This window comes from Sparus aurata, chromosome 6 (assembly GCF_900880675.1).
Source record: "Sparus aurata chromosome 6, fSpaAur1.1, whole genome shotgun sequence".
NCBI classification, from domain to species: domain Eukaryota; kingdom Metazoa; phylum Chordata; class Actinopteri; order Spariformes; family Sparidae; genus Sparus; species Sparus aurata.
The window spans coordinates 16,028,365-16,051,565 of record NC_044192.1 but is presented as its reverse complement, the minus strand read 5'-3'; the positions used below and the strand labels follow the sequence as shown (position 1 = coordinate 16,051,565).

The following is a 23,201-nucleotide window of genomic DNA, read 5'->3' as shown; positions in this document are numbered from 1 at the left end:
ACACACACACGTGATAACAAATGCACAGATGCACCATTCAATAACTTGAACCAGTGGTTTTCAGTGATTATGAATTGTTAACTCTCAAAACAAAGGGGTGCTTACAAACAAACACCTGAGACACACCTGACATGAATTTGAGCAACATACGTAAGGGTTAATGCCTGACGAGGTGCCCATAATCAGGAAGTGCCTCCGCGAAGTCCATTTATTCCGGATTATGGACATCTCAAAGGGCATTATCACGCTTATACCATGGTCACTTGCCAAAGAAAAGATATTAAGACCATTCATTTATATTTTCATGCGTTTTACAATCAAAATATAAAGTTTTTCACAAGCCGTAAGTAAGTTTCCCTGGTAACGCCTGAGGGTTTGACTAATACCTGGAACAATCATTACCCTCCCTTAAGGTTCTTATGCAACAGAAACATTGTTCACTCCTCCAGTAAATAGGACGGACCATAGATACGACTTGGCAACAGGAGATATTCTAGTCCACTTAGCAATGAGCCAGAAAGCTAACGCAATGCTAGCTAGATTCAAAGTCAAAAACATTGCGTACGGTTGACAAACAGTAAATATAATTTAACAGTATGTTTAACAACAAGACTAGCTAGCTAACCAGTCACGTCATTGTCCCCAAATCAATATTACGATTTAGCTGCTGTTCACTGTAGCTGCTGTTAGCTAGATAGCACAGTTAGCCCTGCAACTAGCAGCCCAGACTGAAGTGTTGAAGTGTTGGTGTTCATACTGTTAGCACAAGACCAAGGACAGGCCAGGGTTAGCTGGTTAGAATGCTAACATCAGGAGATAGATCTTAATAATGTTGTCACTGTTATTTCTTCCCATTCTGTTGATAATTTTGGCGCATTCTTTAATGTTAAAATCTTACATACTGCACCTTTTAAGGTGAACATCCCAAATCATGGTAGTAAACTGTTGTATGTATTGTCCTCCAACTTAATCTGAGCCCTTCTACTTGAACTTTCATCTCAGTTTAGAGGTATCCTTCTATCATTTTCTGAGGTGCCAGCATAACAACAGCCATACAGTGGCTGGTGCCAGTGAGTACCACTGAGTTACGCACCAGTGCTCAGTAGATATGCGGTGTGAAGAGCTATTTTGGGAAAATGGCTGAAAGGGCTTTGCCACAAGCACTCATATAGAAGATTTAACATAATATGTGGTGTTGGGCTCTGCATCGACTGCCTGTTTTTCAGGGATATGTATTATCATCACACCACAATCTCTGTTTTGCTGAGCTAGTATATGCTTGTGAGGAATGATGATGTCAGAGCCAAGATGACAATTATAAAGTCTATATATATTCTGCATTCACAACAATCTGTTCCACATGAGTAGGCTGACTGGAAGAATGCAAAGCCTGTGAGCTAGTTCAGAAAAAAACTAAATTGGAGTCTACTCTCACATTACTCACAGTGATCTATGCAACGTACAGTATATCCAATATATCCAATACACCCCGCATTGAAGCATGTATTTAACCTGTCATCACCCGGCTTAGTCTTTTGATTTGTCATGTCTCGACTGAAAACGTATCGGCTAACTGTCACCTGATGATACTGACTGACTTCTGCTACTACATCCTACAGCATTTCATCAGCCCAGACATCTCCACACCCCAAATTCTATTTGTGTATGAAGGCATCAGTATGCTTCAAATGAAGTTGGTCACCATGTTTGACCAAAATCTAAAGGCAAACCTTTCATACCTCTTCCAAATTGGCCACCATCGAAGAAGGGGGGAAAAAGCCTGCTGTCATAGAGAGGGAAGGGGCACAGCTGTCGTGGCTTTCTGAACAGCCTTTCCCTCCAGTTACTCCAGTCAATTGCAAAGCTTGTTCTATTTTATTTCAACCTCCCTCTGGCTTCTTTCCATTACCTCCTCCTCCAAGACTCCTGTGTCTGTGGCATGTCTTTGTAGTCTTGCCTCAGTAAATTGGAAAAAAAGGGGATAACTCTCAAAGGCATTCATGGTTTTGGGAAAGGGATGGAGGTGATGGTGAGAAGAATAGCCTGACCGAGAAGTTCAAATTCTGCCTATTTTCACACCTCCACACACCCTGCCACTCACTGCATTTCGGTAACTGCACTTAAAAGAATATTTGATTGACGAAGCCTGCTGCAATTCAGTAGTTGGAGAGGACGTGTCATATTCTTGGAAAATATCTGATAAACCCATAGTTTCATGAGCTCTGAAGCCTTTAGTTGACCAGTGGAACTGTCACTCCCCAAACTCTATTGTGTTGAGCTTGTTTTAGCCCTTTGGGGTTTGATGAGGTTGGAGCAGAGACATCGTATGCCAACTCTTTATACCAAATCGTTATATACAGTGCATTCTCATAATCAGCTTTAGAGGATGCCCTTCCAGATGCACAAGAGGCCCAAGCGATATAAACAGTGAGACAATATTACATACATACATATTTGAACAGAGAGGCTGGAGGAGATGTGACCTTGGTGTGTATGCGTAGTTAGTTTTCCAGAGAATAACTGGACAAGAGAGACCTTTGTGTGTGGTTAAGAACAAAGCAAATATTTGAATATCTTCATTGTTGGGTGATGATGCTATTATTGTCATGCCCCAATCTATGTTGTCTCGAGTTTGCTGTATTGTTTGGGGGGTGATAAGGTCAAAGCCTTGACACCATTCCCTGTACGTGGAATGCATTCACATATTACATTCATGTCTCTGCCTTGAAAGTTGTGTAACTGCAATTGTAGCTGGAAAAAGAGACAGCAAAGTAAACAGGGTGCCTTATGTGACATTAAAAAGTGCTTAGCCATATGAACAGTTTGACAGAGTAAAGCTGTGAACACATAGATTCAAGGTCCTAGAATTACTGGAGGAGATGTGACCTTGGTGTGTGTGGATAGCACACAATAATTAAAGCCCCAGTACAGACTTTTCATTTAGTGTTGATTTTGGCGGCCCCGCTGGACGAAAGCGGTAGTGTTTTGCCGGAATGGAGACTGCATTTCCCATGAGCTCTGGCGCCCACTGTCGTGAAGACGTTTGTCTGGCCGGCGCGTGTAGATTTGTTTTGGAAACGTCGGAAAGACGACGGGACTTGCTTTGAAAACTTTTTTTTTTAGCAGCTACCTGCAGCGTGCATATGGACGAGGTAATGTGTCTATTTGTATTTCTACTTAATATAATATGCCGCCGGTGAAACAAAGTAATGCTGCTGTTGCACTGCAATTTCCCAGCTATATATATTACCCACGGTGCTACAGAGCTAGCGTTACAGCAAAGTCACAGTGATTGTGATGGATGTTTTGTTCTAAGTAAGAAACTGAATTCATTTATAATGACAGAGGATATTACCGATGCATCGTTGCAGGTCGGCTGGGCTGATCACACAGCTGAAATGGATGCGTGATCTAAGACGTTTGTTGTCGTTTTCACGAGTGTAGTATCTAGAGCTAATCTAGTGGTAACGTTAGCCAGCTTTGTTGTAACAACATAAATTCATGTATTGCTGTAAACTACGTCCCGCATTACATTTCATAAATGAAATAAAATGTACAAACCTGTCTAGGAGGAATCGGGCAAATTCTGGATCCGACCCTCCCTTCAAGCCCCGCAACTCTCTCCATCTCTGGAAGGAATCGCCAATGTTTATCCGTGTTTTAGCCCTAGCTCGATCGGATTCCCTCTTGGCCTTTCGTTGGTCTTCGGTTCGAATTCCTTTTCTTTTCTTTGTCTCATTATCAGCCATGACAAAAGTTTTAGCTCGGTTAGCACTGGCTAGCGTAGCAACAAAACAGCTATGCCGTATCCTGAATGTCGTCAGTTCCGGTCTGACTGCCGTAAATCGTTTCGTCAGTGGTCCGACCCGACCAAGGCCTTTCAGAGGTATAGAATTAGACTACTTAGAAATAGTGTATCTTCACGCTGATGGGCTCATTTGCTGTTGTAGGTAACAGAGACACATCAGCAGAAACCAGAGACTTTTCTATATCCAGTTAAAAACTCCGTACAGGGGCTTTAAAACGTTTCATTGGTGTTTAAAGTGACAACAAATGTTAAGTAGTAGAGCCAAGAGATATTTATGTTGACATGTAATGTAAAGACATGTTAGTTAATTCATGCATTTCCCATCTCATATGCAATGCCAGAAGTATTATTTTTGTTGTTCACTTGTCATAAATCCTTTCAAATAAAGACGTCTACACATTGTGTACTTCTTTGTCACTGGGCATTTTGTGATGATTTGGTGGATATTCGGATTATACAAATGTAGGCTAACGACTGCATAACAGCAGGGAGATGGATGGTGCATTGTGACTAGGAGGGATTGGCTGTCAGCCCCGGTAGCCATAGAGTCTCTGCTGGCACAGCTCTCAGTGCAGGTGTCACTAGGATATTACTGTTGCAAGAACTATTTTGTCAGGAACTATCAGCTAAGTTCGCAGAGAACATTTCTTGCAGTGTTGGAGCTGATTGCATATTCATTCCCCCTCACATAATGAATCAAGCATTAGCATAACACCGAGTAGGTCAGTGTCAAGCAAAACCAACCCGTTCAACAATGCAGAAAGCATATTTGAAGAGCATTTGCATGCCTTTTAAGTCAGCGCTTGTAGCTATTCAACGAGTCACATCCATTTAACAAATACAAATGGTATTTGTACTTCCTAAAACTCCCTATTGGCTTTTTAAAACTGAACGGACACCAAATATTGCCTGCTCCTCCGATAGACAGAAAGATTACATGACACAGACATTATAATCTATAGGTCTTTATTTATTTTTGCAGATAACATATATTGCAATCATGCTTTTTCATATAACACCATCTAAAGACATTTATTATATTTTTTTTACATAGAATATTTTACATTAGGCCCATGAAACAGCTAGAAATATACAAAACAATATTCTCTGACTAGACATTTCTATTACATTATCATCATTATTATTATTATTGTTATAATCTTTATTATTACTCTATTCTGTTATTGTAATTATAATTTTTACAGTTGAGAGAGATATGTGCTTTAGTTTCTGAGATAATAATATTATTGCAGAAAACAGCAAATAATATCAATTTTTTTTTGTTCAACATTTAGACAAAAGAAAAGAAAAACTCAGGTTTGTACGGACATTCACAGATACATGTATTACACAGTCCAGTTTACAACATCATTCAAGAGAGAAAACTGCAGTATGGTAACTTTATACAAAATTCACGGAACCCTTTGTCATTGCACATTTTAATTCACATATCTTTGAGAGAAAAAGAACATAAATTAAAGAAAATAAGCGGGACTGATTCAACCTGATTCCTGTCGCACGTAGCTGCCACAGAAGCATATTTTCTTGATCCTCCTTCTTAATAATACAGTGATATCTGTGGTCTGTCACAAAGTCAGCTTCTATATATTTGTTTTTATATTGCCAAGCAAACTTGATATGTAATAATAGGTTTTTTCTTTATCCCTTGGTAAGGAGTAGTTTCAGTGGTGTTGGCCTATACAGCAATCTGGCTGTGTCCTGCTGTGTTAACAGTGCTTTTGCCGGCTTTGACCTCTGACTGAGCCAAAGTTTCTCTCTCCGAGACTGATATTGAATATCTGCACTCGCCACAGGATAGAAACACATTATGGCTTCTACTAAAATGACTGAGTGAAGGCCATCACAGTTCATTTACACTGAAAGAAATGATGCTCGCTGAAATGGCACACAGAAAAGAGACATTTTGGATCAGCTTCCGGGTGTGCCCAGTTATCTATATTTTAATACTGCTTCTTGTTTTCAGGTTTTCTTGCTCCTCAAAGTTTGTCGGAGTAACGGGAGGAATTGGCGGAAATTTGATAATAGTTGCATTTCTTTCTTCTTCTTTTTTTTTCTTTTAAATACAGCATTAATTGTTTCAGTGTAGAATGGTAGTATCTGAGAGAATTTGGTCACGTCCACCTTTGTTCCTGAGAAGTGGGTTACTAAATAGATATACAAGTAAATGGTTCCCAAATCTATCATGCAGTATTCAATGCAGCAGCCACTGGAGCATATTCAGGCTCACAGTTTAGAAATATGGATCAGAATTAACATTGGCTTATTGCGACACAACTCTGTCTTTCCACTTAACTTGTTGGCAGGAGTGAAAAATAAATGTACATTTTCCAAAGAAATATAGTACGCAAAGTGCAAATGTGGGATTTCTGTACTGGCTACATTGTTATAGTAGGAGGCGGTAGTTTACAGATTCAAATTGTGCTTGTAGGTGGATGCTGTCTTTACTTTTCTACCCTGTTGCTCTTTGTGGAGGCAAGCGGGGTGCTTGATTTTATCTATATAATCAGTGAGTCAACTGTCTGCACCGATCTTTCAAACTCGAGTATGATTTTGGTCCTTCTCACTCTCACATATAGAAAACGACCTAAAAATGACTCTACAAAAAAGATTCGGACAACATACAAAGTTATTGTTCTTTAGAAAACAAAGAAACAATTATAACAGTCTCTTGCTATGTTTCACATGTAAGTTATTTTTGCTGTTGTCACAAGTTTCAATCGAGCCGAAAAGAAGTTGGACGCTTCAAAATTCCTTACTGTGCTTGTGCTTTTCAAAGGTAGTCCCAGACATGGGTGGTAAACATTTCAGGCAAACTGCAGGATCCTGCGAGGGAGTGATAGTCTGGCTAAATTATATTTTACACATATGAGCAGATTTGGCCTTACCTGTTGCACATTCCCATATTGTCTTTGCCTTAAATTGGTCAATACTCAATTTTCACTTACAAACTTTCAAATAGTATTTTTTTTTCACCTACAACACTGCATTCATTTTAATGTATTTATTTCATGTACAAGCAAAATGCATTTAACCCATATTTGTCTTTGTACAGTAATTGTAGTTTAGTAGATTAGTTAATATCTTCAAAGTAGCACAATACTATTGAATCAACGCGGGCCCCCAAATTTAAATTATATATTCAATATACAGTAATTTCCTAAGTCACATTTCCTTTTCTAAAAAGACTAACTTTTTTGCATAATGAAATTCATAATATCACAACAATTTTGCTGGGTAGTTTGTTTTTACTCATCAGTTTTATAACTCTGTATTATACAAATAAACAAACAGAAAATAAAACCCCTAAAAATAACTGTGTAATCAGGTTGGTCTCACGTGTCCCCAGGAGGTAGGTGAATAAAAGCAGACATGGAAGTCTGGTGGTCGTTCCCAACCTTGATTACGTTTCTTCTGTGGAGATTGCCAGTCTGGCCGTTGAGACAGAGAGACAGGCAGAAGTTTCTAGATGTAGGCTTCCTCGTTGGCAGGGTTCTGACTCTGGTTTTCTGTCTGCTGGTCCGGGCCATTTTCCTGAGCCTTCACCAGTTTCACCGGCTTGATCATCATCCGCAGACGCTGAAAAAGAGGAGCGGTGAAATCACTGGTACACAGCTGACACAGATGGTGTCAAAATTACAATGAGACATTGTCATATACCATTAGGAGGAACCAAACAGCTCAAACCCATAAGCTGTAACCGAACACGCCAGCTACACAGCTGTGAGCTTGATGAATGCACAGCCCCAGGCTCTGAATCTAAACATCCTAGATAGTCTCAGAAAAGACAATGTATTTTCCATGATATACAGCCTGAGATAGAGCTGATAAAGGGAACATGAAAGCCAGTATTAGTGACACTAACAAATGTTTTGTGGGCCAGATTCAGTGTGCCCGCAAACCAAAAATCAAACCATCCCAAACTTCTTCCAAATGTTCCAAACTATGAGCCAGGCTCGGCAGCATTTATATGGAGTGTTTGTGAAACTAAGCGTCCGCCTGGGTGCAGAGCACTAATCAGCTGGCTGATTGCTACAATTAGACAATCAGCCATCAGCTGTTACTGCAGGATCTGACACCTGCACATCGCCTCCGACAGCCTCCGTTGCACTGCCTGCAATTATGGCCCATTTATTCTGTCAGTGGCGGCTATAAAGCTATATCTGTACCACGTAGATGTAAGGTTATTATTTAGCTCACTGTGAATGACTGCAAATCAAAAAGCTCTTTAATGTAAATGGCGTGCCGGAAAAGGTATAATGTGTCAGTGATTAGGATCATCAGATCAATAAAAATGCAGTGTACCATTTTGCTACATACAAATGAATGTAATATACCGAGAACTCAGTGGCTGGTGTAGCGAAAAAAGGAATCAAAAATGGTGTCACAGAACTAATTAGAAACTCTGTTTTACTAATCCTTTTATCTCTCTTCTGCTCTTCATGGCAATTTATCACATCTTTACCCAGCATGCCTGTGTGTTTGCTCATTACAAAAGCATTGAATCGCGGTACAGTTATAATGCACAGCCGCTTAAGCCGAGCATTTTAACATCTAGTGTGAGTCCTCTTGCTGCTGAATTACATTTCAGGTGCGACCTTCATTGCCAGCCTTTATGTAATGTTGTAAATGTAAGTGAAGATGAAATAAATCCTGGATCAATATATATTCTGGTAGTCTAACTGGTTGTAAAAACCGACAGGGTGACCTTAAATGTTTATTCAAGCATCCCCACATGGTTAAAACTGATCTCCTCTGTAAAAATCCTCAGGGCTTGCATTCACATTATCCTCACAAAATATCAGCACCCTCTTAAAACACCACTGTGTTTGCCGCACTGGATTTGTCTCTCATACAGTGTTTAGTAATATATTTCAGCCAGAAATCTTGCATACCAAGTAATCCACTTGAAACTCTTAACACAGCGCCTGCCTCGCTGCTGACTGCAGATTAAAATTCAACCAAGTTAATAGATGTGTGAAAGGCTCAGAGGTAGTATATGTTCTGGGAAATCTGTGGCTATTGCATTTGCTTTGCAGTAACCAGAACTCCTGGTTTTTATATACCCTTTCCTTTAAGTGCATGGATACAGTAACTTCACTTCCTTTTAACACAAGGATATTATACAGTATATTAAATCTGCACAATTTTAGACTGAATCCGAATTGAGCTTACCTCTTTGTATGTGCCTTTGAGTGTAAGAAACATGTAGACCATGTAGCCAGGGATGAGCGTCATGGAGGAGAGGGCCATGCACCAGCCGACCCCCTGGCCCCAGGCTGGGAACACATAGTCGCCCAGGGTGAGGGGAACCATCTGCACTGCACTGAACAAGAAGACTCCCTGGACAAGAGGGACATGGAAGAAGATCTCAGCGCCTTCATCATCATGCTCATAGAGCTTGTACTATAAAACTTGACTAATATATTGTGCTAGTTTCAACATTTGACTAATAAATTCCAAATTCTTGGCCACACACATGAAGATATCTTACAGTGAGGTTAGAGGTATCAGATAGTAATGAATTAACTACTTTTGGTTTCATAAGGACAACCACCAAGCTATAGTAACAAGAAAAATCATGTTATATAGCAATTGCTCTCAGTACATATCATCACCTGAGACTTCATAAGCCTAAATATTGTGCATGATGTGGTGTTATTCTCCCTGCTGGTGTATGGAACAGTGTTACTTACGACCACAATGAGTGGAGTGAAAACAACCCAGCAGGCCTTCCACCACAGACAGGGCCTGTGGCCAATCATCTCCTCGATGTTGTCGTAGAACTTGTCCACACCTGGAGATAAATGATGATGAATCCAGTTTTAGGTATCATGTTCATCTATAATTCAGGATCGAGTGTGGATCTTAAATGTAGTCCTGTTTAAAGTTGGACAAAAAACATCCATATGAGTGTGGCTCACCATAGAACCAAGAAATTGAGATGCACTCAAAGAAGACCAGGAAGAGCAGGCACATTCCACTAGCTGAATAGTAGTCGAATAGCTTGAAAACGTACAGTCCACCCTGCAAAAGGAGAGGAGAAAAACAATAGATGCGAAGATGATAAAGACCGATGAAGGAGAAGGGGAAAAAACTGAAGATGCAATTATAGTACTGGACGTGCAGGACAGGACTAAATCGGTCAAGTGGAATAACATCAAGGGCGAGAGCACCAGCGGCTGTGGCTGGTGAGCGTTAGTGACATCTCATTGGTGAGGACAGAACTGGTGCGAAGACTTGTGCTGCACAGACATGACCAGCGCAGGTCAGGCATCTCCCTGAAACACTTCATGTCTGTCCACGATCTCTTGCAGCTATCAGGTCATTATGGAGACCGGCTCTGAGGGACCTGCTACAGTTCGTCAGCTCTTACCCTGTGAAGCTGGATATATTTTATCCTGCCTGCAGCAGTGATTAGGGTAACTGCCTCACTGTAACAGGGCTGTGCATGTGGCATGATGACAATCCAGTTTGGCAGAAGTAGACGGACAATGCAGGGTCCTCTAGTGTCATTAGATAACATGACCTTGGCCTGCGGTGATTCTGTCATTTCTAGCTCAAAAGTAGCCACACAAAGAAGTTGGCTTCTTTGCCAGCTTTTTGCTGACTCTCGCCTCCATCTCTTGTTGTAAAACTAATGCTAGCAAAGTTTTGTGAAGAAAAAAATGATAAAGATTTCAAATATAAATAAAATATTTTTAATCTGATGAAGTTGGGTGGATAAAGCGTGTTGTTCTTGAGACGAAAAACATTGAAAACAACTGAAAAATGAAGAGCTCATGCCAATCCTGTTGAAATGTGGCTCAGTAACCATGTCATTTAATATTGAGAGATTACTATCGACCAATGCAATGAAATCTTCTAATTCTTTGATATTAATACAAATTTGAATCAAAATAAATTAATGATGTGAATATGAATTTGAGTAGTTAAACAGCATCTTAATGGTCAAATGAAGACTGATGATTATCTAAAGTGACCTCTCTCTGGGACTAATAAGATCTTTAATTGGAATGATAATGCATTCAAACTGACTATATACATATTTTATTGCTTTTTTAAAAAATGGGAGATATTATGCTCATTTTCAGATTCGTAATTGCATTGTCAGTTACCACTATAACAGGTTTACATGCTTTAATGCTCAAAAAATCAGTTTTCTTATACTGCCCAGTGCTGCAGCTCTGTATATCGCCTGTGTCTGTTTCAGCTCCTGTCTCTTTAAGGCCCCCCTCCTGAATACCTGGTCTGCTCTGATTGGTCAGGTCATACATCCCTGAGCCAGCGCTGCCAACAACAGGGTAGCTGTGCTAAATCAGTTATTATATGCTAAACTAGCTGCTAGGCATAAAATATGCAAATGTGTGACATGGTGACCTACTGTGATGTCACAATGTCACAGAATTAAAAGCAAGACTAATGACGGGGCATTTCAGGAGCAGTGTTTTCTATAGGAGAGAGGAGCTTTTTAACTTAAGATCTTTGACATGCACAAGTAGGAACGAAAAAACCTAACATGCCTAATAGGTCATCTTCACCCCTCCAGGATGTTTGAGGAAAGCTCATGAAGAACCCCTCATTCTGTGAGGGCCTTGAATTTGTTCCGCAATAATAATTATTTCATAAAGTACATTACATCTTTGTATCATCTATGATAAGTGCCTCTCAGACATTTTTTGCCCACTTATTTCAAGTAAAATTGTGGCCTGATGGTGGCACTAGCAAAGCATTAAAAAGCATTAGGATTCATCATCAACACATTTCATGGAATTGCAGCCGTTACACACAAAGTGGGCAAGTGTTGGGCAGAAGTCAAATATGCCCGATGGTGGCTTTAGACAATAGTTCATTGTATTGACAAATTCTACATTTCAGGGCATGTATGTGTGAGACCTTGTGCTCTGGACCAAAGTGTTGAACAGACGGACCAGCTAACCACGTCATCATCCTATGGTCCAAGGTAACCAAGTGTAATGATATCGTGGCTGTTTCACATTTTCAGACTAAAGTATGATGCTAAATGACCTGAAACACTTTGGCTTGGAGCTCTAGTCTCAGAAGAGGTATGACTCCATGACCTTTTGACTTACATGCTGTTTTTATATGATGATCACTGCACAAACTTAGGCCGCGCTGAGTAAATGGTGTTGCAGGATACTTGGTAAGATGAAGAGGTCACATCACTGGTGTCCTCAGGGAAGCTTTCAAGTCTGTGGGAAATGTTTAACTATCCCTTGACAATGCCATCGATGCCATGCGATCCCCTTGGAGATTATGGTGTATAAGTATTTCATAACCTGAATAACAATACAAACTCAACACTGACCTGAATATGATAAATAATAAACTAAATGCGTCATTCAGTTGAAAGGCTGTTGAGAGTGCTTTTGAGCTGAATACCCAGCGATGTAAGTATTTACCTGTGTGATGTTGGACAATCCAATGATGTAAGAAATAAGGCAGACAACTGCGATGAAGATCTCTCTGCGTTTTCGGAGGAGATGAGGGAATTCATCCACCAGAGCAGTGATGAAGCCTTCCACAGTGCAGAACTGAGGAGATTGCAGAGTCATGTCAGAACTGTTACGTAACGCACTGTTTACAGAATTAAAGAAACTGGGCCTATTTCTAAGGATTAGAGGTAACTTTCATCAATGAAAGATGTACTACGTTACGTCATAGCATTCTGTTTGCATGACTGTCTACCACCGTGAAGGCTTCTACCTTGAGATGCTAAAACCATGGAATTAGAACATGAACATTTTTATTCATTTATTCCAATTTTTACTTTAGTTTGTAATGCTTGGCAGAAACTGAAACATCAGCACTTTGTTATATATATTGAATAAAAAAACTGAGACCATGTTGTCGGGTGGAGTTTACCTGGCTGTCGATTCCCAGCATCAGCAGCATGGAGAAAAAGAGTATGGCCCAGAGAGGAGAGATGGGTAGCTGGGTGACGGCCTCAGGATAAGCCAAAAATGCCAGACCAGGTCCTGACCGAAGATAAACATAAACATGCTGATGTGCATTTACAATGGGACACTAATAACACGGCAGAAATGTTTTTATTTAAAAATGTGTTCTCGGCAATTGAGTGCCACAGGGATGACGTATTTTTGTAGGCTAACCTGGAAGTTAGCATTGGCCTGTCGCCATCAACAAAACACAAATTGGATTTTTCAGTTCGATTTTGGATAAATGCAGAAAACTGTGGCAGACACAACGATACTTACAGCACTTGAATGATTTTTTAAGCGTATAATGCAAAAGAAAAACCTAACATTTGGTTATCAAATAGCTGCACCTTGACTTCAACATCACCATAACTAAGCTTCCTACTACAGAGTACAATGCGCTCTTGGTGGGTATGAGTGGGGTATTTATTGATGTATTTCATTCATAGAACAAAAGTTGAAAATCTCCTAAGTCTATGTTAAACACAGACCTTAAGACATTAAACTTCAGAAAACCCCATCTAGACTCAAAAGTGTGAAAATGCCAACTCATCTCTGGGTTTCACGACTCATTACTGCAGCACTCTATAATAACAGCAACTGCAATACTTGATAAAAAAAAGAACATCCAAATCTAAAGTGACCTTGGAAGAAAAAAGTGCAAGTGCTGAATATCAAACTTGACTATTTAGAAAGGACAGAGAGTTTTGAGAAATCATTGAGCAATTTTTCTTCCTTATAAACCCAGAAATCAAACCTTCCTTTTCTGACTGATAGAATAACATCTTGCAATCTAATAAATTTTCACACCCCTGCAAGTATCTCTTCTCGCCTGTGTCTATTGTCAGTATGGAGTTTCAACATTGATTGCAATTACCTGAGGCTGCCACATCAGCGATTGGCCTTTTTGTTACATTGGCCATGAATCCGACGATGGAGAAGATGACAAAGCCAGCGAACATGCTGGTGAAGGAGTTGATGCAGCAGACAATGACAGAATCTCTGTACGGGAGAGACAAAGCACAAGGCAGCCATTGTCACGCCTATATCAATTCCTTATCAACCCGTCACACATTGTCAAGAGGCATGGGGGGAAGGGACAGCGGAGAGCCATTTTGCATCCTGCAGCAGCACAGCAGCTGAATGCATTTATATTGACCTGTTCTTTTAAAATGGCAGCGAGCTCCAGCAGTTTCAAAACAGTTGGAACCAGAGATGAACAGAGTCGGGCTGCAGGCCAGTGTTTATCTGACAATGTGACAGAGGCAAACTGAACGTCTGTGCCTGTGAGTGTAAAACGGAGCCAAAATAATGAAAAAACTGATACAGCTGGAGGCTCAAATAGTCCCAAAATAGAAGGTACAGCAGACACTATGTTGCCAAGAGACCAAAATAATCCAGGAAGAGACATCTGCACGGTCTCCTTTGACAACAAAAACAGATGCGTGAGTGACCGGTGCTAGATATTTCATCTGGTAAGGTTTTTGATTCATGTGGTAAATTGATCTGAAATGTGACATATTATAATCACCTACCTGTATACGTTGTTATTGAAGGTATTGTAGCTGCCAAGAGCAATCAGAGAGCCTAATCCCAGCCCATAGGAAAAGAAGATCTGAGTGGCAGCATCCAGCCATACCTGACACACAAAGATTATCAAAAGAAAGACGTTAAAAAACCCCAGTGTAGATTGTGCATCGTCAATGCTAAACAGAGATTTATGATTAAAAATGACCAAGATTTATTTACTTCACTGATGAACATAGTCATTTTGAGCCTTTTTTCTTTGTTGGGCTTATCAAGCCATGTGCACAAATTTATTTTGTCTCTTATAAACCTTTGATGTGATGTCAGGAACTGAAAACTACTTCTGTGAAACTGTAACAACTAAATGCTGGTGTGTTACACTTTTCTGATGCAGCAAAATCACATTGCATCCCATCTTGATCAACTTAACTCAGCTGCCTTCTCTCTTCTGGACATCAAACTACAAACTGCTGGCATACTCCAGCCTTTCAGGAGCTGTCCGGGGCCTACAGTATGCTTTATACTCAGCCTGCATCGGCTAGATAAATACAATGGTGTATAGTCATCATAGGGGTTTGATTTTTGTATGCTTGTTGCTTTGCTGCTCAAGGGAAAATACATTAATATTAACATTCTTTTTTTAATTTTTATCTCTGTGTGCTAATAGATGTCCTTATCGAAACTAAACAGATCCAAATGGATTCTTAGTCTTCTTTGGTACTGTATACTTTAATCAATATTACAGCGTTGACTTGTCGAAGACAAACCATCTGTTTCACGTTTGCTTTGTTATGTACTACAACCCCTCCCATTGGGAAGGCTCACACATGTTCTCTGGAGCCCCTTTATAGATTGTATTGAAGAGGACTATGTTGAAATCCTAATAAAGAGTATTGCAGCTTTGGAACCAAGTAATCCCCAAAGCGTAAAGACCATACATTTATTTAAGTTTTAGTTGAAAACCTTAAAAAAAAAGAGGGAACAATCAGCAGTTTTGACATTATGAAATCTATGTATTATGTTGCAGAGCTATCTGAAGAAGTTAGCATGCTAACCAGCTCGCCTCGGCTTGACCCGGTCCAAAGCGCCCATGCTATAGGTGTCAACACTTAGATTACCCGAGCTCCCAGTCCATACCACAAGCTGCACAGCTAACTGAGCAACCAGCCAAGGAAGTACAGTAAGCAGATTGTTACACATTCATTGCACATTTAACATTTCTTTGTTATATCAGTTAAAATATTGAGGATGATGATTTATGTTTCTGTTGCTTCCTTGTTTTTCATCAACAGCTGTTGTTTGCGTCCATTGTTTGTGTTATGTACCTTGCTTTTTGAAGGTAAAATTATATATGCAGCCTATATAAATTGAAAAGAAAATGATTGAGCCCATACAATCCACAGCGATTGTATGTGTTAGTATAAACAGTGTGCAATCACTAAAAATCCATTGGATTAAACTGAGGTCGATGAACACTCTAATGACCTCTACAATGGCATTAATGTAACCTGTAAACAACCTGTATGACGCATCCAAAATGCATCTCACTGACTTAGCTTCTCCTCTGCAGCCACCTTTATTTTAGATGATCTATAAAGTGCTAAATGTTTTCCCAAACACAAGACATGTAGGCCTGCAGAGTGAGAGAGTAGAGCGTGAGGAGGGCCTACCTCAGACTGCTTAAGTTTTTCAAAGTCTGGTGTGATGTAGAAGAGGATTCCATCAAAAGCACCAGGTAGAGTGACGCCACGGCAAAACAGGATGAACAGCATGAAGTAAGGGTACGTGGCTGAGAAGTACACCACCTGTGGGACACAAAGAAAAAATGGATGAAATATATTGTTATTCGAGCTGTGTTTAAATCAGCTGAGGGGCACTTTTTCACTTGAAAAATGTGCCCTGCAAGGCAGCAGAACTAGAGAAGAAGTGGAAACTGCTAGTTGTTCAACTCGTCATGAACAGTGTTACAGTACTGTGGCACCATCCCTACAGCACAGTGCAGCACAATGACCTAGTCAGCCTTTCCCCAGAGGCAACATGACCCCAGCATGGTTGGGTTCAGCACACTTGAAGTGTACTATTTCCCTCCTTATCTGAACTAATTTCGCACTGTGCTATCGAAAGTCAACACACTTCAGCGCAGTCATGATATAATCCACTGAATAAGAAGTGAACCAGCAAAGACACAGTCCCTGACACTGCTATGTATTATGGCTTTGTAATTTTGTGGTCAAAGTTTAGGCCATCGTTTTCTTTATGTAACATGAGTAAGCACTTGGTGACTGCGGAGAGAAAAAGAATATATGCTCTTTTTCTCTCCACAGTCCCCAAGTGCTTACCCATGTTAGTGAAAAGTAACGGTCCAAGCACAGAGCCTTGTGGAACTCCATAACTTTGGTATGCATAGAGGATTCATCATACCAACACAGATCCATCCGATAAACAGGACTGAAACCAGCCCAGTGCAGTTCTTCTAACACTGATGAAATGTTCCAGTGATTGTAACAGAACATAAGGGTCAGTGGTGTCAAAATGTAGGTGCGTGTCATACTTACAGCAACATTATGTAACTGTTTACCCTTTTTTTAACACATAACATTCTTATGATGTAATAAAACATCTGACAAATTGTTACAGACCTGCAATTTGTATTTATAACAATGGTGTCGCACTCAGACACTCCTCCCAAATTTCTACATAATGTTGCTTCAAGGTTCTTTTGATTAAATGCTACATTTGGATGTTTCATATTGTATTGCTCTTTAAAGAAAAACTTTTGGCAAAGTATTGCCAGTCATCGTGTCGTTTAAGTTCTGAAATTGTTGCGTATGATCTCCAAATATTTCATGACAGTAAAACTTATGAAATCATGAAAACAGCTGAATAGATTAAGAGTTAAGTTATGCAATCCCTTTATTCGAGACAATAATCCAACATGTCATAGTGCTCATTCATTGACCTCAATGTTAAGATGATGCAAATTCGATTTAGAATGGATTTAGATTTTTACATTCCTTTTAGTTCTTTTCTTAACTTACTTTGCCAGTCCAGCTGACCCCCTTCCAGATGCAGAAATAGACAAGCACCCATGCAATGGCCAGTGTAATAGCCAGTGGGACCCTGATCTCCCCAGGCTTCTCCAGACCATCGGTCATCTGGTGCATGTTGCGTCTGCAGGGCAGGAGTAAAGTGGTTTTATTATAACGCACAAATGCGTCCTTAATCTCAAACACACAGCACGTATTGGTCCACAAACAAATATGCACACACATGTCTAGATTTAAACAAAGACCCCTCTGCCTTGCTTCCTTTTCTCACCCCTAAAGCTTTTTTAAGTCGCAACAGTAAAGGGATGTCATGCTTGCTTGCGCGTATGTCTACATGCATCATTTAAACACTCATCAGCTTTTTTAGGCTCATTTTAGGCCCTTTATTGTACATTCACAATTTCTTCCTCCTCTAGAAGTATCTGGTGATGGAAAGATATTAGAGGATTTGTTGATCCACTGGATCTTTAGATCCAAATGGCAACATCAGACTCCAACCCTGATCTTCATTATGCACAGTGAGGGCCATGATCTTTCTATGCAGTTCAGATCCGTTCACAACGGAGCAGTATCTTCGTGATAAAAACAGACTCATGTGTCCAGCTTACTCCCAGAACTCCACCACGGCACTGGTGAGGTTTCTGGTGTCTGCGATGCTGTAGTTGGTGTAGCAGCGGTCTGTGTTCCAGGGATTGCCACAACTCTGCCATGGCAGGTTCTGAAAATTAAAGAGAAAAAAAGGAGAGAAAAATCACACAGACAGCTCTTTTTACTTGGACCAGTCTCCCACCGCCGGGTCCCATTCTCTCTGGCTGTCGAGCAGCCAAGACCATGATACTCATTGAGATTTCATGCTTTTCTCAGAGGACTGAATGCCTCATCGCCAAATGCATTTATCAATACCTTGTGTAAGGAGCTAATTATGTGGGAAAGGAAGTAATAAATGTCATACCCTATTAAGGTCTGTGCACACTTAAATAAAAGGTGCTGGCAAACAGATCCTACCACATAACTAAAAGGGTTACTATGTTAAAAAATACAACTTTGGCGAAAACAAAGTGCTTTGTTCCAATTTAAAGGGGCACTTCGGGGAAGCTAAACTACTTTGGGAATTTTTTCTCCCCTTAATTTTCGACATGTATTCAAGTCCTGTTACTACATTGTTGTATTAGGAAACAGCGTGAATATAAATATCAAATACTCACACTAGTGAAGGAGTTGTACAGATAGTAAATAGCCCAGGAAATGATTACAATGTAATAGATATTTAGCCAGAAGGACAGGACAGCAGCAGCCAGACCCACACCTGGAACAAAGGGATGTTGTTAAATTATGCTGGAATATTTCTGTTGAATTTCAAACGAGAATAATTATACACGTATAAGGGAGAATTGTTATGCATTTACAAAACCCCAAATTTCCAGCTTTGCCTATGTTATTCAGCCTGGCCTTCACCCAGTTAACATTCTTAACAAAGCAGAGTTGAGGGCCTTAAGGGTAATATAACATAGGTGTCTTTTACCTTTGAACATGGGGGCCAGCTTCCACACTCCAAGCCCTCCAATAGACGTGTACTGACCAAGAGCCGTCTCCAGAAAGAACAGAGGCATGCCCGCAAATATGAGGGTCAAAAAGTAGGGAATCAAGAAGGCCCCTGAATGAGAGGTGAGAGGTAAAGGTGTGTAAGTGAAGGTGAATCATACACTTTTAACATTAATAATAATCCAGATAAAATACTTGGTTAAAGGTGTATTTGGTTTCACACTGCGCCCCAGATCACAGCGCAGGCTTGTGCGCAATTACGCACGGCTTAGATTGGGTTGGGGGTGGGGGATGGAGGGGGGGATAGACTTTAATTAAAAACCTCTGGAAGGCAAACTGGCAGGTTTTGATGTCGAGATCTTTGCACTCCTTTTGGGGGTATGGATAAAAGGAAAATTGCCAAGAACTCCTGTTTACCTCCTCCGTTTTTTCCACATAAATAAGGAAATCTCCAGACGTTTCCCAGTCCAATTGCGTATCCGACACAAGAGAGAAGAAAGTCAAATTTGCCACCCCACGTTTCTCTCTCGGGTAGCTCATTTTTCGTCTTCTGCACTTTCACCACCAAGGTTTTGGGTTTGTCGTTTGGCGTGGTGGTGGGCGCGTCGTTCACCGTCTCCGTTAAGACGTGTCCGTCCGAGGCTTTGGTCCCGTTCGTGGCCATGGTCACTGTGCGTGTCGGATAGTCCTGACCAGTGGAGAGGAGGGGGTTTCAGCACCGGTCCAGGCAGACGACAGCTTCTCCGTCCTGTGCACCCAGCTCCCAGACAACAGCCGAGTAGAGACGGATAACTGGGGTAATGAGAGTGATCGAGAGCAGAAGCAGGGACAGCTCAGCAGAGATCCAGCGGCCCTTAAAAACAACAACACATACAAAAATGTGATTTTTTTTTCTTCTCTCTCTCTTTTTTTTTTTTTTTAAACAGAAGACATTAACTTTATCTGATACCAATGTGAATCTACTTGTTAGAAAATATTTTCTGGAGTCAATGTCAGTATTAATTCAATGTAATTCTGCCTTCACTGTTGAATATATTCACAGGTTGAAAAGAAAAAAAAATATGTGATTCTGAAACTTTTCTTCAATGAAAGTGCATCTATTTCCCACATTAAGTGAATAATCACTTGTTTGCAAGAGGGAAATTAAAAAAATAAAAAAAAAAATTAAGATTTAGACCGTGGCTGAATTGCTTCCCTGGATGGGCATCGTCCTGGTCTGTCCTGGAAAAAATAAGTTTGATATTTCCTGGTGAAATATTATTTTACACGGTTATTCTGCGTGCAACAATTCTAATTGGCTGACATTTCTTCGGGCAGGGGAGAGAGAGGGAGAAAAAAAATGTGCCCCTCGATCCGTGAACCCCACGGGATCAAATAAAGACTTCTCATGCAATAAGAATTACTTTTAATTGCCTGGAGTGAATGCATGTTAGGCGAAATTTAGAGGCTGCTTTTGTCCTTGATTCATTACGCTCTTAATTCAATGGCCCACTTCCTACTGCTCCCGTACAAGAGAGGAGCAATTAAACACATTTAGGAGTCAGACGCGACGATAATGTCCAATGAATCACCTAAAGAGGCTGGTATAACTCACTGGAGCTTTTTAATAGTAAATATAACAATGATGCTTTTTTTTTTTCTTTCTTTTTTTTTCTTTTTCTTTTAGATATCTGCAGGAGTTAAAATATTTGTATGCTTTTTTTTCTAATCAATAAGTACAAATAAAATAAGCCACAGTCGTTTTAAACATCACACTACAAGAAATGTTCTACATTTAAAAATGAACGTAATCATTTTTATGTTTCACTTTTAAGATGAGGAAATAAACACCTGCTCCTGACAGTTGAGCGGGTGAAACACGGAGCGCGCTCCCTGCGCCCTCCATCACCTCTCGTGCGTAATTGCGAAGCGCAACACGAGGCAACATGGGCACAGTTCTTTCATATTGATATGATGAGCATTTTATACCAAATGTGTTCACGATATGTCGAGATCGCGTGATGCTTCTTCAGAGAGACACACGGCGTCAAGACGAATTGAGATTCAGTGAACAAGGAGCTGTGTGGGCATTTTTATCTGCACATTTCAAACATTCACGTTTGGCACGTTTAAATCGTATGTGGCTGGAGGATCGAAGGATCAAACTCGCTAATAACCCTCGTGAGATAAGTCTCTTCCGTCGCCATCGAGTGAAGTGTGGGCGCACATCCGCGCAACGATGCCAAATTCGGCGCATCTGCATATGCCCAATCCCTCCGAGGTGCTCTATCGTTACAACATGTCAACAAACACAAATCTGTCTTTAGCTTAAGTAAAATTCATACTGTGAAGCAGAATACTTACAATTAAAATCCGTTAATTCCCCGATGGGAAAATCCGAATTCTTTTTTTTTTTTTTTTTTTAGAAAAAGTTACTTCCTCGCACTTTTCGAATAAAACCAGGGCGAAAACTTTGCATCCGTCGACAGCGAGCACATATACGATCCTGAGGGGGGAGGATGGCGGACGAATACGTCTTCGAAAGCGAGGTGCTGTCCTGGAAGGAGTGGTGCTGAAAGAGAGGAGGGGAGAGAAGACGGGGAAAGGAGCTGCCGCCGTCTGAGTTGAGTCGAGTAGGGACGTAACATGGAGCGCAGGATCCTCACTCTCATCTACATAGCGTCAATGTCACCTCAAAGTCGACCCTCCCCAACTCCAACATTTCCACCACTGAGATGGCAGCGGGTTTGAGAGAGGAGCATCCTCTTGTCTCAAGGTTTTATATCCTTACTCCTGCTGCTTTTTTTTCTTTTTTTTTCCTTTTTTTTACATCAGCAACTTCTCTCTCTCTCTCTTTCTCTCCCTCTCTCTCCCTTTCTGAGTCACTCAAGGGCCAGTTGATGCGCAACACGGACTTCAATGGGTTACTTAACGTTTTGATGGCATCCTTTTATTTGCTTTTGCTGTAAGTTTCTAAAGATGACTAGCTGCCCATAAAGTTGCCAGACACTTAAGTGACACATGTTCACAGTTTCCATTTTCTAAAAAAAAACCCCAATGTGGGTGATTAACATGAAAACAGCTTGTGTAGAAAAAAAAATAAAATAAAAGACCACGCCATGAGAAAAAAATAAGCATCAAGCATCAAATGCAGCCACTCCAGATACAAAAGACGATGCCAATGGCTGCTCTCACCCCCTGGCAAAACATGATATGAGGGTCGCAGCCAATAAAGGGAGTCAGGGTGTGTGAGATAAATTGAAAACTGTGCTTATAATCTTCTTAGCCCGCTGTCTTCCAAAACGAAATACCCTTGTGGAACATCCCAAATGAGCAGTCTTAATGCAGACTTTAACTCCCACATCGAGATAAATTATCAGGGTCTCGCTGGGAGATTAGGCTCTCACAGGGTTTAACAGTTAAAAGTTTGAGTCGTGAAAATGAGTAAGGATTAAATCAATGTTAGTATTTCAAAGATAAATAAATAAATACATAAAATCTGCCTTGGGATGTGACAAACGTGGGCAAGCGATGAAAAGTGTGATGGTGATATTTAATTTTCAAGTTTGTCGTAAAGCTGTCAGGTTACGCCTTATCGTGACTTGTGATATTCTGGAGCCAAAGCAGCTTCAATTTTATGTTAAGTGGTGTCACATGCAAAGTCATGGCTTATAGATGTATGAAATGCATTGAAAACATTCAACAAAACCGTGCTTTCTGACATCCTCATATCCCCCCTTTCTTCTCCTTTTTCTTTTTTCCACACCATCCCTATTTCCCTCAAGGCTCGCTTCCTTTGCTACCCCCCTGAGCTCATCTGCCCAAATCTTTCCCTTCCATCTTTGCTTCTTTTTGTCTGCTTCCGCCCTACTGTAGGCTGTGCTGTGCTGATACAAGCGCTAAAGCAAAGCCACACCAACTGAGCCGGGAAGGCAAGAATGCCCAGATGGTGAACCAATGAGGGGTGAGCTAACCCTCTTATGATACAAAACGAAATTTTGCATTTCTAATCCCAAATGGCTGATTGGCCTGCAGGCTGTGGCACCTCAGATGTGCAAAAAGCCTCCCGTCGGCCTGCAGCTCTCACATGGAGGGGGAATTCAAAATGCTACAGTGATGAGAGCTGCCGGTGCTGTGCTTGTGGCCCTGGCCCCACCTGATGGTGAGCCTGTGTGCAGTGGAGCTTGTAATTACAGAAGGAGGTGGTAGTAATAGAGAGTAGAGTACAGGCAAACACACAGGCAGACAGCTGGGCCCCTGTCAGTTTCACTGCTCAGACATTGAGGACAAAAGTGATGCTCGGAAACTGCAGAGCAGATT

The 23,201-nt window shown here is 40.7% G+C and overlaps 1 protein-coding gene across 1 annotated transcript; it reads right to left on the bottom strand.

Annotated features, from left to right (window-relative positions):
- Positions 1 to 4,757: 4,757 nt before the first annotated feature.
- Positions 4,758 to 21,700, bottom strand: slc6a1b (solute carrier family 6 member 1b). Its single transcript, XM_030420911.1, has 15 exons — positions 21,246 to 21,700; positions 19,320 to 19,755; positions 18,883 to 19,014; positions 18,566 to 18,666; positions 17,969 to 18,078; positions 17,352 to 17,484; positions 15,984 to 16,118; positions 14,322 to 14,425; positions 13,664 to 13,788; positions 12,713 to 12,825; positions 12,250 to 12,381; positions 9,751 to 9,853; positions 9,523 to 9,623; positions 9,002 to 9,169; positions 4,758 to 7,405 (listed from the first exon to the last, which is right to left on the bottom strand). Exons 2-15 carry the CDS (start codon positions 19,564 to 19,566, stop codon positions 7,292 to 7,294), a joined length of 1,818 nt encoding a protein of 605 aa, XP_030276771.1. The 5' UTR covers positions 19,567 to 19,755; positions 21,246 to 21,700; the 3' UTR covers positions 4,758 to 7,291.
- Positions 21,701 to 23,201: the final 1,501 nt, after the last annotated feature.